Below are 17,154 nucleotides of genomic sequence, written 5' to 3' on the forward strand. Positions count from 1 at the left end.
TTTTTTTTTTTATTTTCAACACCTTTAATTTTCAAAGTCTTTGATTTTCATGGAAAAATATTTATGACCAATTACGTCGTTTTATTTTTAAATGGTCTTTATATTTTTTAGCCAAAACCAACCTGTCTTACGTTTAGTCAATTTTATTGGCTGCACTTTAATGGTCTTCTGATTATTATTATTTTTTTGTTTAACACTCTTATAAATAAATCATTTTTGGCACGCTCAGTTTTTTGAAAAGTCAGTTTGTTTTTCAAGAACATTTTGAAGAATTTTCAAAATAAATTTTTATTGTTTATGGTTTAATTGTCATTGGTATGCTTTGGAATGGTTAACAATTTTGGTCATGATCTTCATTCACAAGTGACTGAACAAAAAATTAAAAATCAACTTAAATTGATTTGTAGACTTGAAAATGTATAATTGAAAATTAATTATTGTAATTTGGCGGCAAGGTCAATTTTGGATTGAACATGTTTCATATTAGTCATTGTTTTCAAATTATTGCAATAATTTTAATTTCTGAAATTTTTTTAGTTTGAATTTTTTATTATATAAAAAGTATGAAACCTTTTGCCTCATTAAAGGACTTTTCCCATACAAAGGTTTTACTATAAAATTTTTAAAGGTATTCTTCAAGTTAAGTTCTAGTTTAGATCTAGTTCAGTTCTAGTTCAGTTCTAGTTCTAGTTCAGTTCTAGTTCTAGTTCAGTTCTAGTTCAGTTCTAGTTCAGTTCTAGTTCAGTTCTAGTTCAGTTCTAGTTCAGTTCTAGTTCAGTTCTAGTTCAGTTCTAGTTCAGTTCTAGTTCAGTTCTAGTTCAGTTCTAGTTTAGTTCTAGTTCAGTTCTAGTTCAGTTCTAGTTCAGTCTCTTCAGTTCTAGTCTCGTTCAGTCTAGTTCAGTTCTAGTTCAGTTCTAGTTCAGTTCTAGTTCAGTCTAGTTCAGTTCTAGTTCAGTTCTAGTTCAGTTCTAGTTCAGTTCTAGTTCAGTTCTAGTTCAGTTCTAGTTCAGTTCTAGTTCAGTTCTAGTTCAGTTCTAGTTCAGTTCTAGTTCAGTTCTAGTTCAGTTCTAGTTCAGTTCTAGTTCAGTTCTAGTTCAGTTCTAGTTCAGTTCTAGTTCAGTTCTAGTTCAGTTCTAGTTCAGTTCTAGTTCAGTTCTAGTTCAGTTCTAGTTCAGTTCTAGTTCAGTTCTAGTTCAGTTCTAGTTCAGTTCTAGTTCAGTTCTAGTTCAGTTCTAGTTCAGTTCTAGTTCAGTTCTAGTTCAGTTCTAGTTCAGTTCTAGTTCAGTTCTAGTTCAGTTCTAGTTCAGTTCTAGTTCAGTTCTAGTTCAGTTCTAGTTCAGTTCTAGTTCAGTTCTAGTTCAGTTCTAGTTCAGTTTTAGTTCAGTTCTAGTTCAGTTCTAGTTCAGTTTCCTAGTTCAGTTCTAGTTCAGTTCTAGTTCAGTTCTAGTTCAGTTCTAGTTCAGTTCTAGTTCAGTTCTAGTTCAGTTCTAGTTCAGTTCTAGTTCAGTTCTAGTTCAGTTTTAGTTCAGTTCTAGTTCAGTTCTAGTTCAGATCCAGTTTAGTTCTAGTGCAGTTCTAGACCAGTTCTAGTCAGTTTTTGTTCAGTTCTAGTTCAGTTCCAATTTAAAACTTTTATTCATTTTGTGGTAAAAACATATAAAACAAATATGATTATTAGTTTTTGTAGTTGCGAACATTTTCTAGCACATTTATTAGCGATTTCTTTTTTTACATTTAATAAATAATTTTTATATAAGAATAATTTTAATTCAACAAAATTTTTTTTCTATATAATATACAAATCTTTAAGATACATATTAATGATTTAAAAATCAATTGGTCCATATATTAATATATAATACAACTATTCATAACAGCTAAAAATCTAATTAAGTGTTGATCGGTTATAGTATATTCGTTTTAAATTTAAACTTACGATTAGCATTAATTTACTTCATAAATTAAAATACTTTTCCAAATAGAATGTTTCTATAGATGATGATTAAGCTTTTAAGCTTGCTTAAAACTTGGTTAAGCAATGGAAAGCATACTCTTGTTATAATTTAAAAGTTATATTTATTCAAGCTCTTAAACATTTATAGGCAAATACTTTTAGTAATTTTTTTTAATTTAATGTTTTTTTTATTTTAACAATAATTTCGCATAAAAACACATTTTTATTTTTTTTTTTATTTTCTTTATTTTTGCAATTCAATATATATTTTTTAATTATTATTGAAAAAAAATCTTAAATAATACTAGAGACATAAAACTACATACCTATTTAATACAAAATAATAGTTACATTTTATATAAAATTAATTAATAAAAATAATAAAATATTGTGTGTATAAAAAAATCATTTTTAAAATTCTTGTTCTTTTCAAATATTTCTTTGAAGTAAGAAAAATACAAAGACAAAAAAAGTTAAAGGAAAAAATTACCAAAATAAAATGTGTATAAAACTAAAACATTAAAACAATATTTAACAAAAATTTTGCAAAAAGTAGACAAAAAGAAAGAGTTAAAAGAACAGAACTTAAAAACTAAGGATTTTTTTGGTCCAATAATAGTTATTAATTAATTATAAACAATAAAACATAAAAAATAAATAAAATTAAATGACAAATAAAAAAATATGCTACAAACAAATTTTGGAGAGTTAAATTAAAATAATAATAATAATTAATAAGTTTAGGAAAAGAAACAGAAATGATTGATTGGCTATGAGTAAAAAATAAAATAATAATAATAATAAAATATTGTACATTTAAAAGAATACTTTCAAGGGGTCTTTAAGAGTTTTGCAATTAATTAAATATTATTAAAAAAAATTATTATTATAATAAACGTAACTGTTTTGGATTAAATTTGCTAAACTTTAAAAAGTTTAAAGAATGTTAATTTTTAATACTTTGAGGGTTAAATGAAACACATTTTAAGGCAAAAAATTAACAAAACATTTAAACTAATTTAAAAAAAAAGGATCACAAAATATTTTAAACAATTATAACAAAAGAGCTTTTAAAAAAAACTGAAGCTACGTTTTAAGGTTAAACTCTCATACTCTCACTTCTCTCTCGCTTAAACAAACTTAAACACTTTGTTTGTGTGTGTGTAAGAAAGAGAGCTTAAAAGGGACGACGCATCTTGTTGATGGCATTGGTCAAATGTAAGATTTCAGTGTTCATTTGTTGCAATAAAGTTTCCAATTTATCAACCGAATCTAAGATTTCTACACGTTCGGTATGGGGATTGAAACGCACTTCGAAGGGTCTAGACATGGTGGATACCCAACGACGGAACTTGTCTTTGGCATCTTCGAAACTTTCGGCTACATAGTAGATGGGTTGGTATTCTTGATCCTGATAGGGTTGTACAGCGGTGGAAGCGGGTTCAAAAGCACGATGTTCACATTTATCGGAAATGGCATGCAACAATTCACCGTAGGAGGACAAGAGACCAGCACCATAAGCTTTGATTTGTCCATGTTCTTTGCAGAGACCGAATTCAACAGTAAACCAGTAGACCTTTAAATGTATAAGAAATAATTTTTTTTTATTAATAACAACATTTAGATTTTTCTTAGTTTTTCTTTAAACAAACAAAAAACAAATTGCTAACACACTTAAATTAAACTAAACTAGATTCTAGTTTTGTAATGCATAAAACCTTGATTTCAAAAATTGTTTGTTTTTGTTTTTTCGTTTAGCTTTTGAAATGCACATTTAAGTCAAGATTACAAGTGCAGTGTTAAGCGTTTCTAAATTTTAAACGTTTCGGTTTTTTCTTGGCTTTAACCAGTTGTTGTCCATTGGTTTAAATATTCGTTTTTTTTTTTTGGCTTTTAAATGCGAACTTGACTTTTAAGCCATTGAGCAGGGTATAGCCATGCCATACCGTATTTAATACTAAAACTTTAAACTTGGCTTAGAACCTTAAAAACACACCCAAAATAATTGCAGTAGCTAAAACAAATAATACATGAAAAAGCCAAAAAAAAAAACTGAAATAATTTTGGAAGGTCATTTGTTAGAATGGAAGAAAAAAAACTTAAAAATATTCACAAATAATTGTATAATTATTATAAACTAAAGAAAAGTGAAGGGATTTTGCATTTTTCCTGTTTGATAGATAATTTCAAATTGAAAGGATTTTATTAATATATTTTGAGGTTAAGAAGAAGTCGAAGAGAAAATTTTTCATGGAAAATTAAGTGTAAGTTATTTAAGCTTTAAAAGCTTGAAATTTAGAAGATTTAAACTTTTTACCATTTAGAGGTTTGTGAACATTTAGAAGACGAATTTGTTTAATATTTTAATTCTAAATAAAAATATTTACGATTTTTCAAGGTAAAATTTAAGAAAATTTAATTTTTTAAAATTTTTCATTTTGAGGTTAGAATGAATTTTTTCCAATATTTTGGGTTTTAAAAGATTTAGAAGCCGAATTTGTTTAATATTTTAATTATAAATTAAAATATTTATGATTTTTCATCATAAAATGCAAGAAAATTTAAGTTTTTAAAATTTTTAATTTTGAGTTTAGAATGAATTTTTTTTTCCAATATATTGATTTTTAAAAGATTTAAGAAAGAATTTCTTTCAAAATTTTATTTATATATAGAAATATTTAAGAAATTTCTTCGAAAAATGCAGAAAATTTAAGTTTTTTAAATTTTTTATTTTGAGGTTAAGTTGAACTTTTTCAAATATCTTGGGTTTTAAAAGATTTAGAAACCAAATTTTTTCAAAATTGTAATTTCATATAAAAATATTTAAGCAATTTCTTCAAAAAAATGCAGAAATTTTAAGTTTTTAAAATTTTTCATTTTGAGGTTAAGTTGAATTTTTTCAAATATCTTGGTTTTTTGAAGATTTAGAAGACGAATTTGTTAAACATTTTAATTTTAAATTAAAATATTTATGATTTTTCATGGTAAAATACAAGAAAATTTAAAATTTCACATTTTGAGGTTAGAATGAATTTTTTCCAATATCTTGGGTTTTAAAAAATTTAGAAACCAAATTTTTTCAAAATTTTACTTATAATAGAAATATTTAAGAAATTTCATCGAAAAATGCAGAAATTTTAAGTTTTTAAAATTTTTTCATTTTGAGGTTAGAATGAACTTTTTGAAATTATACGAAAAGTAATGATTTTAGTAAGAAAATGTTTGTAAAATCTTGTTTCTACTAATAAAATCTTGCTAAATAAAGTATTTAAAAGCTTTAAAACAGCTTCATATCAAATTTTAAATTTTGAGGTTAGGTTGAATATATTCGTTCTTTCCATAGAAATCAGGGTTTTAATAAAGGAATTTGTAATTAAAAATAAAAATTTAAGTTATAAGTTTTCAATTTACTAAATAAATTCGAAATAAACTTAAATTTTTTTCAATATTTTTAACTAATACTAAAAAAATAATCATCATCCTTCTATTAATTTTCAATTTAAACTATATTTTATGCTTTTCAATCGCTTTCCTAGTTAATTAACTAAAATTATATAAAACATATACTTACAGTGGACAATTTTTCAATTTCTTCATCCGAAGCACCCAATGAAGCTAAACCAATTTCCTGTGAGAATTGAGCAAAACTGGGATCAGCCAACAAGGGCATATGACCCAACAATTCATGAATGCAATCGCTGTAAATTGGAAAAAAACAAGAAAAATGTGTTCAATATTAAATAACCATTTCATCATCATCATTGTAAGAAAAAATATTAATAATAAAATTATATACTCAAAGTGTTAAAGCTTTTACTCTTTAGTTTAATAGACTTCCTAGCCTTGTCAAATAGTAGTAAGTAGTAATGGTAAATAGCAACAATAGCATTAAATAACTCAATTATTTGTTAATGGAGTTATCAAGTGCCTTTAACATGGTAAAATGGTACTTGTTGCAGCCAACCAACAACACCCGTTTCCTTCTAGTTTTAAGTTCTTCATCACTTTCTCTTAAAGGCCAATTATGAGGTTTCCCTTTGTTCTTTTTGGCAACAACAAAAACATACAATTCAATTGCTAGGAAAAAAAGGGGGAGTTAAGGCTGAGGTTAAGGAAACTAAAATGTGGTGGTGTCATTTAAAGGAAATTATTTATGCTTAAAACAATATATAGAACAGTATAGAAGTTTTTCTTTTTAACAGAACAACTGAATATGTCAGGCAAATTTCCTATATGAACAAAATGGAAATTTGTTAAAGAAAAGTTTTAGTTGAAAGGACAAATTTCATGAAATTAAAAAAATCTGCTCTTGAATCAGGCTTTTTAAGAAAAATTTTAAAATTAACTATAATTTGATAAGAAAGGAAAATTAAATTTTTAGTATTTTCCTTCAATATTTTGTATTTTTATGTGAAATTATATTATTGTAAAAATTTTCATTTTGAGGTTAGGTTGAACTTTTTGTTATATTTCATTTTCAGGCAGATATTTTTAGAAAATTCCTTTTGTATGTTGTAATAATTATTATTTTCTATCAATATTTGGCATTTTTATGTTCAATTAAATCTTTTTAAAAATGTTCATTTTGAGGTTAGGTTGAACTTTTTGTTATATCTCATTTTCAGGCAGATATGTTTAGAAAATTCCTTTTGTATGTTGTAATAATTATTATTTTCTATCAATATTTTGTATTTTTAAGTCTAATTAATGCTTTTTAAAAATTTTCATGTTGAGGTTAGGTTGAACTTTTTGTTATAAATCATTTTCAGACAGACATTTTTAGAAAATTGCTTTTGTATGTTTACTTAATTAGTAATATCTACTAGTATTTTGTATTTTTATGTTCAATTAAAGCTTTATAAACATTTTAGTTTTGAGGTTAGGTTGAACTTTTTGTTATAACTCATTTTCAGGCAGATATTTTTGGAAAATTCCTTTTGTATGTTGTAATAATTATTATTTCCTATCAATATTTTGTATTTTTATGTTCATTTAAAGCTTTTTAAAAATTTTCATTTTGAGGTTATGATGAATTTTTTTTTAATATTTCCTTTAATTTCATAAATAGGTAAATAACTCTTTTGAATTCCTAATAATTAAGTTAAAAGTCATATACATTTGAGATATTTAAGCATAAGGAAGCAATTTTGAAAAATTTTAGATTGGATTTTTTTCAAATATTTTGAAAATCTAAAAGAAAATTTTCCAATTTTTTTGAAAATAAAAAATTTTAAGGAAAAATCGAGGAAATATAAAGATTTTTTGGCATTTAACACTTTGATTCCATGATTTATAAGAAGAATTAAAAGCAAAAGAAAAATACTTACGGTTCAGGTGTATGATAGGGTGAGTTAACATGACGCACATACTGAGTACTCTGGAAAATACGGAAAGCCAAAGAAGCCAAGAAATCGCGAGCAGTCAATAAACCAGCAGCAGGTCTCAAAGTGAAACCGGTATTCTTACGCAAGAAATCAGACATCTCTTGCAATTGAGGCAAATGCTCCTCAACGAAAATATTCTCATCTTCCAATTTCTTAAAAGCAGCACGATACTCAGCACAGGCATGTTTAGGCGATAATTCCTTAACAGTGCGGAAAACAGAACGCCAGGTCTTGTTCTCAACTTCGGTGTAGTTAATGTGGGGAATTGGATCACCATACTTGTAGGCGAAAGCAATTTCGGCAATCTCCTTGCGACGTTGTCTATAGACTTTATCAGCAAAACCAGGATGATTCATATCCAAATCAGGTTCATATTTAGTCATCAAATGATTACAGTTATCCAATTCGGAGGCATGCTTGGGGAACCAAGGAGCCTTAACGCTAATATTATTGTCAGCCAACAAATTAATGCTGCTGAACGAGCCCGATTGACGCAATGAGCGAATCAATTGCAATAGATTGCCACGAGTCATGTTCAATTTGATTAAAACATCATGATCGGCACCATCCGAGCGCGATTGACGTGACTCGACATGTTGTATGGAACCATGATAGTTTTCAATGGCCTTTAAAATGCGACCCAAAGAGGTAATGCCCTCCTTAAGACGCACAATCAAGGCAGCATTTTGCATGACATTTTCAGCCTCAGCTGATTCGGAAACAGCATTGGCCAAGACAATTTCATCTTCAGTTAAACCAGCATCTAAAAATAGTTGCAATAAGTATAAGAAAAAAAAGGATTAAAATCACTTTATTTCTAGATTTCTGTTTTTTTAATATAAATGCCTGGCACGTTTAGCCAGCCGACATGACGTATGAGTAATATGATTATTGTTAGCACTCAAATGTATATTAAATCTATGAACCTTAACTATACTCACTTAGGGAAAAAGGGGGCGCTTTGGTTGTTAAGAGAAAAAGCTGTCTTTTTGAAATCATTTTTTTATAAGCTGCCAACAATTGTTGCATAAAGTGTTAAGAGGGAGGGGGTGAGGGCGGTTGTATTATAATAATATAAGATTTTTATAGACTTATGGTTTTAACACTCATACATCAACATCATCAGCTTTAACAACTTGATTTTAAATGTAACTAAACCCACACACACACAGCAAAGCTTACACTTATACCATGTTAAATACATTAAAAGGAAACGGAAATGAACAATTTACCATTTCACAACTTAGCGGTAGCTTTGGCTGCTAAGTGTGTGTGTGTGTTTAAGTGGAAATGTTTAGAGTAGTAAAAGAAATGAAAAATTCTGTCACAAAAGAACTAAATTAAGTGAAAATGTTAAATGTTAAGTAGATTTAAAAAGAATCACATTTATTGTAATAACTTTTATTTTCATATTTTATGGGATTATTATTATTATTGCTTTTTTTTCTTATGATGACCGAGAGAATGAAAAAGGTTTAAAATTTAAGTGTTGCATTATGTAAAAGTATAAATTCATTTTTTTATGAAAGCTTACCCTCTGTATTATTTTTATCTGTTGATTCTTGCGAATCATTTTCCTGAGTTTGTTCTAAGTCAGCTGGTAAATCATCATGATTATCATCTTTTGTTTTTAAACAAAAACAAATTAAATGAAAATATAAAAAAAAAATAATAATTAAATAAAATTATAATAAAATAAAAATAAAAAACAAACACTACCTTCATTAAAAACGGGCTGTTGAATATCATCAACAACATCTAGATTTTCTAATTGTTGTTCATCTTGTAATTCAATTTGTTCTTGATTTGGTACATGTTCACCTTTGGCTTGCAAAATGGCCTCTTCCAAGGTGCCATCTTTTTTAAAATAAAATAAAAAATTATAAATAAAATTAAAAAATAATAGAAAAATTATAAAAACAAATAAAATAAAACGAAAGCAATTAAAAATAATAATTTAAAGGGCTCGAAGGACCAAGTAATTAAGTCTTTAAATAGTTATTTGGAAGCCTTTGTTGGCTTATAAGAACCTTAAAAAACTATTACTGATAAAAACTTATGGGACTTGTGGGATTTTGAAAGGTTCGAAGGACCATTTTATAGCTTTTCTTTGAAAGACTTTATCAGACCAATTTGTCAAATTTGAATGCAATAAGTTTTAGTTGTAGAGAAATTCCTGTAGTTTAATTTTGAGGGTTCGAAGGACCATTTTATAGCTTTTCTTTTGAAGGCTTTATCAGACCAATTTCTCAAATTTGAAACCAAAAAGTTTTAGTTTTATAGAAATTCATGTAGTTTAACTTGGCTTAGAACTTAATTTTAGGGTTCGAAGGACCATTTTATGGCTTTTCTTTTAAAGACTTTATCAGAACAATTTGTCAAATATGAATCCAAAAAGTTTTTGTTGTAAAGAAATTAAGATAGTTTAACTTGGTTTAGAACTTAATTTAAGGGTTCGAAGGACCAATTTATAGCTTTTCGTTTAAAAACTTTATAAAAACAATTTGTGAAATTTGAATCCAGTAAATTTTAGTTGTATAGAAATTCCTGTAGTTTAACTTGGTTTAGAACTTAATTTTAGGGTTCGAAGGACCAATTTATAGCTTTTCTTTTGAAGACTTTATAAGTCCAATTTCTCAAATTTGAAACCAAAAAGTTTTCGTTGTATAGAAATGGATGTAGTTTAACTTGGGTTCCATTTTTAAGATTATTTAAAATTTCTTTTAGTTTTTTAGCAATTGCTTTGTTTTTTAAGTTTTTTTTATAGCAAAATTTTTATATAACTCACCATTGGCTTTAGTGCGAGCCTCCTCCAAGACAATTTGTTTTGTCTGTTTGACCACCAAACTTTCAAAACGGGCATCGTCCACCAAAGAGCGACGACGAGAGGGATAACCGTTCTGTAAAGGAAAAAAAAAACAACAAATAAAATGGAATTAATTAATAAAATTGAAAGAATTAAAAAAATATATAAAAAATAAAATATATTTTTTTTTAAATATATAAAGACGTATGCTTAATTTTTTATTAAATCCTTAATAAGTATACGCTCTGTTATGCGTTTTTTTTTTAAATTAAATCTATTGTTATAGAGAAAATGTTCTAGATTTTTTCTAATGTTAAACAAATATTAAGGGAATTGATAGAAATTTCTTTAATAAGTAAAGTTTTTTTTTGGAATTTCTTTTAAAAACTAAAGCCTACTTTTAGGTGTATAAATGTTTATTAAGTATTTTCTTGAAATTTTTAAACAATTTTAAAGAATTTCTTAACAATTTAAGCAAATTTTTAAAATTTTGTTTAGATTTTTATCCCAAATAGGAAATTTATAAAATTTGCTTTAATAAGAATAGGTATTTTTGATTTTATTTTAAAAACTAAAGCCTACTTTTAGGTGTTTAAATGTTTATTAAGTATTTTCATGAAATTTTTAAGCAATTTTAAAGAATTTCTTTACAATTTAATTTAATTTTTAAAATTTTGTATGGATATCTATCTCAAATAGGTTATAAAATTTTCTTTAATAAGAAAAAGTTTTTTGATTTGCTCTTAAAAACTAAAGCTTACTTTTAGGTGTTTAAAGGGTTTTAATGTATTTGCTTTATATGTTTAAGCAATTCAAAAGAATTTCTTTACAATTTAAGTACATTTTTAAAATTCTGTTTAGATTTCTATTACAAATAACTGTGGCTTTATTCAAAATTAAAGCTATTGGCCAGGGAAAGGATTTTTAAGGAAAATATTGCCCATTTTTAGGAGTTTTATTAGAAAACATTGTTTTTCTAAGTTAAAAAGAAAAATTAAGGTTTTATTAGTATATTAAAGAAATAATTAAGGATTTTTTAGATTTTTAAAGAAAAATCCTTTAAAAATGTATAATTCATTAGTTAAAAATTGCTGCCTACTTTTAGGTGTAGTTAAAGTAAACCTTATACTTTAAGGAAGTTTTTTTATTGGAGATTTATTTAATAAACAACTTTATTTATTATGTTAAAAGCCAAACTTAAAGATCATTCATTATTTATGCCATGACATAACATTTCTCTCAATTGATTAAATATTTGTTGTTGTTTTTAGTTTAAATCGTTTATTTTCTTTATTAAAGCCAGAAAAAAACTTAACAACAAAATTCACACACAAACAACAAACAAAAATTGTTACAAAATCTGGTTAATTTCTTTTAAACTGAAAACGAAAGTGTTCGATCATGCTGATCATCATACATGATCATCAACAATGAATGAATGAAGAGAAACAATAAAACAAGTTTATTGAAAATATATTGTTTAACTCACATAACTGTGTGGCTAAAGATTAACTTGTTAAGTTGTTAATGAGGCCGGCTTAAATATAAACACACAAACTATCAGATAACCAGAGTTACAGATACAAATGCTCCCATACTTATGTAGTTATGAACTGCAGAAGAAATGCCCTCTAAAAGGCGTACGTGCAAAATTTCAAGATTTTTGTTTATTATTTTGAAAAAAGAAATAATTTATGGATTTCTTTCAAAATATGCCATCTTGTGTTAAACATCTATTTATTTATTAAATATTTATTTAAAAACAATCTATTGTTTGTGTTTTTGTTTTTATCTTTTTTTTATTGGGGTTTTTGTTTTATAATTTATGTTTACAGCTTTATTAACACCTTTAAGCAACAAAAAGTGTGGCTTGTGGTAAAAATTAACATAAACAATTTATTATTAAGTTTTTAATATATTGTTTAGAAATAAAAACATAGATAACATGATTTGACATGATTTTTTTATGTAAAATTTATGAAAAATTTTTGAAGAATTTTTTTTTTCGGGGACAATTTAGTTTTGGCTGATGAAAGCTTTTTAAGATATTAAATAAGTTTTAAGTAAGTTTAAGGGAAAATATTGAAGGTTATATGTTGAAAATTTTGAGTTTTAATTAATTTTTAACACTTTCACTTTTGAATTTTATGGCTTTTTGAGAAAAAAAAAGTTGTTAATTGATTTTTCAAATAAATTTAAAAGCAATTAATTGAGTTGTTAAATTTGAACACAATTTTAAAACAAAAATTGAAACATTTTTTCAAATATTAAAAAGAGGGAAAATGGGTTTAAGATGTTTTATTTAAGAAAAGAAAATTTCCTAAATTAGAAATGAAAAAAAGAAAAAAATTTTGAAAATATTTTCAAATTTTCTTTAAAATTTTCATAATTTTAATGAAAATTTTGTTTTAAGGGAAACAGGCATTTATCTAATATTTTTTTTTATAAATTTTATAAATTTAAAATTAAAAAAAAAATTTTGAACATTTTTTCAAAATTTTAAAGAAAATTTTCAAAAAATTATAAAAATAAAATTTCTAAATTTGTTGTAATATTTGAAAGATTTTCATTTTTTAATACAAATGAAAGAGTTTTCTGAAAATTTTTGTAAAATTAATTTTTAAAATTAAAGAAAATTCCAAAAATTTCAAAACAAAATTTGGAAAAATTTTAAATAAAACATTTTAAGTTTTCTATGAAATCTTTTCAAAAGCTTGAAATTTGTAACAAAAATTTTTATTTAAAAAGAAATTTTTTTAAAAAAATTATTTTCAAAATTTAGAAAAATTAAAAAAATTTTAAAGATTTTAAAAAATTTCCCCATTTTAAAAGAAAAATTTCAAAATTTTATTAAATCTTTTTAAAAACTTGAAATTTGTAACAAAAATTTTTATTTCAAAAGAAATTTTTGAAAATTTTTTTTTTTCAAAATTTAGAAAAATTAAAGAAGATTTTGAAAATTGCGAAAGAAATTTTTAAAATTGAAACATAATATTAAGGAATTTTGCAATTTTAAATAAAAAACTATATTTATATAACAAATTTCCGTAAAAATTTTCAATTCAAAATTTTGTATTTAAATAAAATTGAAAAAAAGTGGAAATTTTTGCTCAAATTAAAATAAATGTTTTCAAAATGCTAATAAATTTTTATAATAAAATTACTTTTGAAAACTAAAATTTTTTGAGAACAAAATTAAAAAAAATTTTCAAAAATTTAAAAAAAAAACATTTGAAAATTTTCCAAAAAATTTTTATTTTAAAAACCAATCTTTGAAAACTTTACAATTTTAATTAAGAAAAATTTAAGCAAAATTTATAAAACTTTAAAAAAAATTCTAGAAAATTCTAAAATTAAATACATTTTAAAAATTTTCTTTAAAATTTTCAAAATTTGACTTAAAACAGGACACTTTTTAAAGTCTAATTTAAAAAACTCACCTCAATACTGTATGATTTTTTAATAGCGAACATTTCGCGATTCTTTTGAGCAGCAGCTACAGCCATCATTTTGTTATAGTTGTTGTTGTTTTTGTAGGATATGTAGTTTTAAAGATGATTTAAAAGTATTTATTTAAGATTTTCTTTTGTTTTTCAAAAAAAATCTCAAAAATTTATTTAGTGAATAAAAACACTTAATACTTTTTGTTGATTTCTTTGTCTAAGATTAAATAATAAGCCTTCGAAAACTTGGAACACTATGGGTTTTCACTGCTTATTTGTAGAACAGGACTTGCTTCTATTTGTTAAATTTTTCTGCAACACAGCCGTTGAAGTCTAGCTTTAGCTTTTCTTTTGTAGATTAAGGAAAATTTTTGTTTTTTTTTTAAATTCAGGAAAAACACAATTTTTCTTTTCTTTTTTTGAAATAATTTATCTTGGATATTTTTCACTTGTGTTATATTTTTTTCTTTAAAAACACCGTTTTGCGTTTTGTTAGCGAGTTTAAATAAAAAAATACGCGTTTTTATCCTTTCGTAAAATATCCAGAGCAATAATATGAAGAGCTAAGAATTACAAACAATCGGCTATAAGTTTTTCTTTTGAAAAAATGTTTTAAGTTTAAACGTTTCTTTCAACCAAAGAAGCAAGTTATTAGAGCGAATGATAGCGAATCAATGCATACTCGATGACCAAGCTCCCATTGCTTATATACCCTCGACCACTGTATAGAAGGTTCAGACGTTTTCTGTTTTTGCACTTAACAGCAAAAACAAAAACAAACATACACAACAAACGTTAAGACGAACCTTTAAGCCGAAACGCTAACAGAGAGTCTTATTAACAGGTAAATGAGTAACTTGGAGACAAACATTAACACACACACACTCACTCACCGGCTGACGCTCTTGGTAATGAAAATAAAAATCACCGTACGTTTTAGCCTCATGTTAATACAAACACTAACACACACACATACACACTCACTCACCCTATACCGCTCTGTTGTTAACAGGTTTTCGTTTTATTTAGAAACTCTGTGACGCTGTGAGAGTTTTATTATCATTTATTATTATTATTCACTGGAACTCATTCATTCACTTATTACTACGTCACACATACATCTGGTTTAACATATTTTTATTTATCTCGTCTCGTTAGGGAACCACCTAGCATCGTGCGTAAGAGATTTTTTTTAGAGCGCATGCTTTCAGCAACAAAAAATCGTATTTACGTTCGTGTTTCAAAATAAAGGCCAAATCTGTTGAATATTATGTGAATTGTACTCAATCTTTGTGGGATTTACCTCTCGCTACAGCAACAATAATAACGAAAATCAAAATAATAATAAACAAAAAAAATCTCCATCCTCAACTCAATTAAACAATCAAGTTCAAGTTTCATACGAATGACAGCAGAAGCTGTAAAATTTACACAGAACAACAGACAGATGGACGGACGGATGGAAGAGTAACAGAGCCACTCACACTATGTTAAGAGGGGGGATGGTTGTCTAAGAGGAAAATATTCCTTCTATTTCATGGAATTAGATTTAGATAGAAAATCGTGGAAAGAATTGTAAAGAATTTAACAAGAAATTAATTTATAGTTTGGTCTGTAACAGATATCGTTAGATTTCAATAGAATGAATAAAAAAAACATATATAGAAACCTTGAGTATGAGAATAATGTGAATTATCTTATCGTATATCGATATTAATATAAGCATCAGGGTTCTTTCTGGAGACAGCCTTTAATGGCTACTTGGGTCAACTATGGACCATACTATACAGAATTTGAGACAGCGATAAATATCTAAGAACAATTAACTTTTCAGTTTGCAGATCTTTCTTTTGATTAACTTCATCATCTGTGAAGAGAGTAATTGAAAAATTCAATATAATCAATTGGACAAATCACACAAATATATATAGTTGTCATTTTAATGTCAATATCATGTCAAAGTCAAATGTTCGTTAAAGTCAAGAAATGTCAATTGATCAAGAAAATCAAGATCCGAAATTTTAGTTTATGAAAATTTTTAATTTCGCCTTAATTCTCTATTTTTCTTTAATTTTCATACAGATTTCAATTGAATTTCAAGTTAATCAGCTTGACACATCTAATGAGTGCTGCCTTAATACAAACATTTTTGTGCGAATAACGATTCACTCTGGGGCTGCATTTTTTGTGAACTAATTCCCGAATTTCAATTTCGGATAGATATTGGTGCCGATATAAGTAAAGGAAACTTTCAAGTTTTACATTGCAGAAATACTTTTACTTTTTTTCAGAGTGTCAAGTTCTTGACATTGATATTGTTTACATTTCTACCGACGATCTATGTAGTTAGTAGTTAATTAGTTAGTTAGGTTAGTTAGTTAGTTAGTTAGTAAGTTAGTTAGTAGTTAGTTAGTTAGTAGTTAGTTAGTTGTTTTAGTTAGTTAGTTAGTAGTTAGTTAGTAGTTAGTTAGTTAGTTAGTAGTTAGTTAGTTAGTTAGTTAGTTAGTTAGTTAGTAGTTAGTTAGTTAGTTAGTTAGTTAGTTAGTTAGTTAGTTAGTTAGTTAGTTAGTTAGTTAGTTAGTTAGTAGTTAGTTAGTTAGTTAGTTAGTTAGTAGTTAGTTAGTTAGTTAGTAGTAGTAGTTAGGTAGTAGTAGTTAGTTAGTTAGTTAGTTAGTTAGTTAGGTAGTTAGTTAGTAGTAGTTAGTTAGTTAGTTAGTTAGTTGTAGTTAGGAGTTAGTTAGTTAGTTAGTTAGTTAGTTAGTTAGTTTAGTTAGTTAGTTAGTAGTTAGTTAGTTAGTTAGTTAGTTAGTTAGTTAGTTAGTTGTTAGTTAGTTAGTAGTTAGTTAGTTAGTTAGTTAGTTAGTTAGTTAGTAGTTAGTTAGTTAGTTAGTTAGTTAGTAGTTAGTTAGTTAGTTAGTTAGTTAGTTAGTTAGTTAGTTAGTAGTTAGTTAGTTAGTTAGTTAGTTAGTTAGTTAGTTAGTTAGTTAGTTAGTTAGTTAGTTAGTTAGTTAGTTAGTTAGTTAGTTAGTTAGTTAGTTAGTTAGGTTAGTTAGTTAGTTAGTTAGTTAGTTAGTTAGTAGTTAGTTAGTTAGTTAGTTAGTTAGTTAGTTAGTTAGTTAGTTAGTAGTTAGTTAGTTAGTTAGTTAGTTAGTTAGTTAGTTAGTTAGTTAGTTAGTTAGTTAGTTAGTTAGTTAGTTAGTTAGTTAGTTAGTTAGTTAGTTAGTTAGTTAGTTAGTTAGTTAGTTAGTAGTTAGTAGTAGTTAGTTAGTTAGTTAGTTAGTTAGTTAGTTAGTTAGTTAGTTAGTTAGTTAGTTAGTTAGTTAGTTAGTTAGTTAGTTAGTTAGTTAGTTAGTTAGTTAGTTAGTTAGTTAGTTAGTTAGTTAGTTAGTTAGTTAGTTAGTTAGTTAGTTAGTTAGTTAGTTAGTTAGTTAGTTAGTTAGTTAGTTAGTTAGTTAGTTAGTTAGTTAGTTAGTTAGTTAGTTAGTTAGTTAGTTAGTTAGTTAGTTAGTTAGTTAGTAGTTAGTTAGTTAGTTAGTTAGTTAGTAGTTAGTTAGTTAGTAGTTAGTT

At 25.7% G+C, this 17,154-nt stretch overlaps 1 protein-coding gene across 1 annotated transcript; it reads right to left on the reverse strand.

The window, feature by feature from the left end:
• Positions 1–2,153: 2,153 nt before the first annotated feature.
• On the reverse strand, positions 2,154–14,266 carry LOC119614015 (tyrosine 3-monooxygenase). The gene is made up of 7 exons (XM_037970091.1): positions 13,585–14,266; positions 10,127–10,238; positions 9,058–9,195; positions 8,873–8,959; positions 7,282–8,101; positions 5,526–5,652; positions 2,154–3,530 (listed from the first exon to the last, which is right to left on the reverse strand). The coding sequence occupies exons 1-7, from the start codon at positions 13,651–13,653 to the stop codon at positions 3,132–3,134; spliced, it is 1,752 nt and encodes a 583-aa protein (XP_037826019.1). The 5' UTR covers positions 13,654–14,266; the 3' UTR covers positions 2,154–3,131.
• Positions 14,267–17,154: the final 2,888 nt, after the last annotated feature.

This window comes from Lucilia sericata, unplaced genomic scaffold (genome assembly GCF_015586225.1).
Source record: "Lucilia sericata isolate MDLA Ls3-8-SP2 unplaced genomic scaffold, ASM1558622v1 Contig002497F_arrow, whole genome shotgun sequence".
NCBI lineage: Eukaryota > Metazoa > Arthropoda > Insecta > Diptera > Calliphoridae > Lucilia > Lucilia sericata.

What these genes read in the sequence shown, in the direction of transcription:
- LOC119614015 (XM_037970091.1), bottom strand. Translation starts at nt 13,653, where the DNA reads ATGATGGCTGTAGCTGCTGCTCAAAAGAATCGCGAAATGTTCGCTATT. An exon ending in AAAAATCATACAGTATTGAG is followed by an intron (nt 10,239 to 13,584) that starts GTGAGTTTTTTA and finishes TTTCCTTTACAG; the next exon opens with AACGGTTATCCCTCTCGTCG. An exon ending in ACAGCCCGTTTTTAATGAAG is followed by an intron (nt 8,960 to 9,057) that starts GTAGTGTTTGTT and finishes TAAAAACAAAAG; the next exon opens with ATGATAATCATGATGATTTA.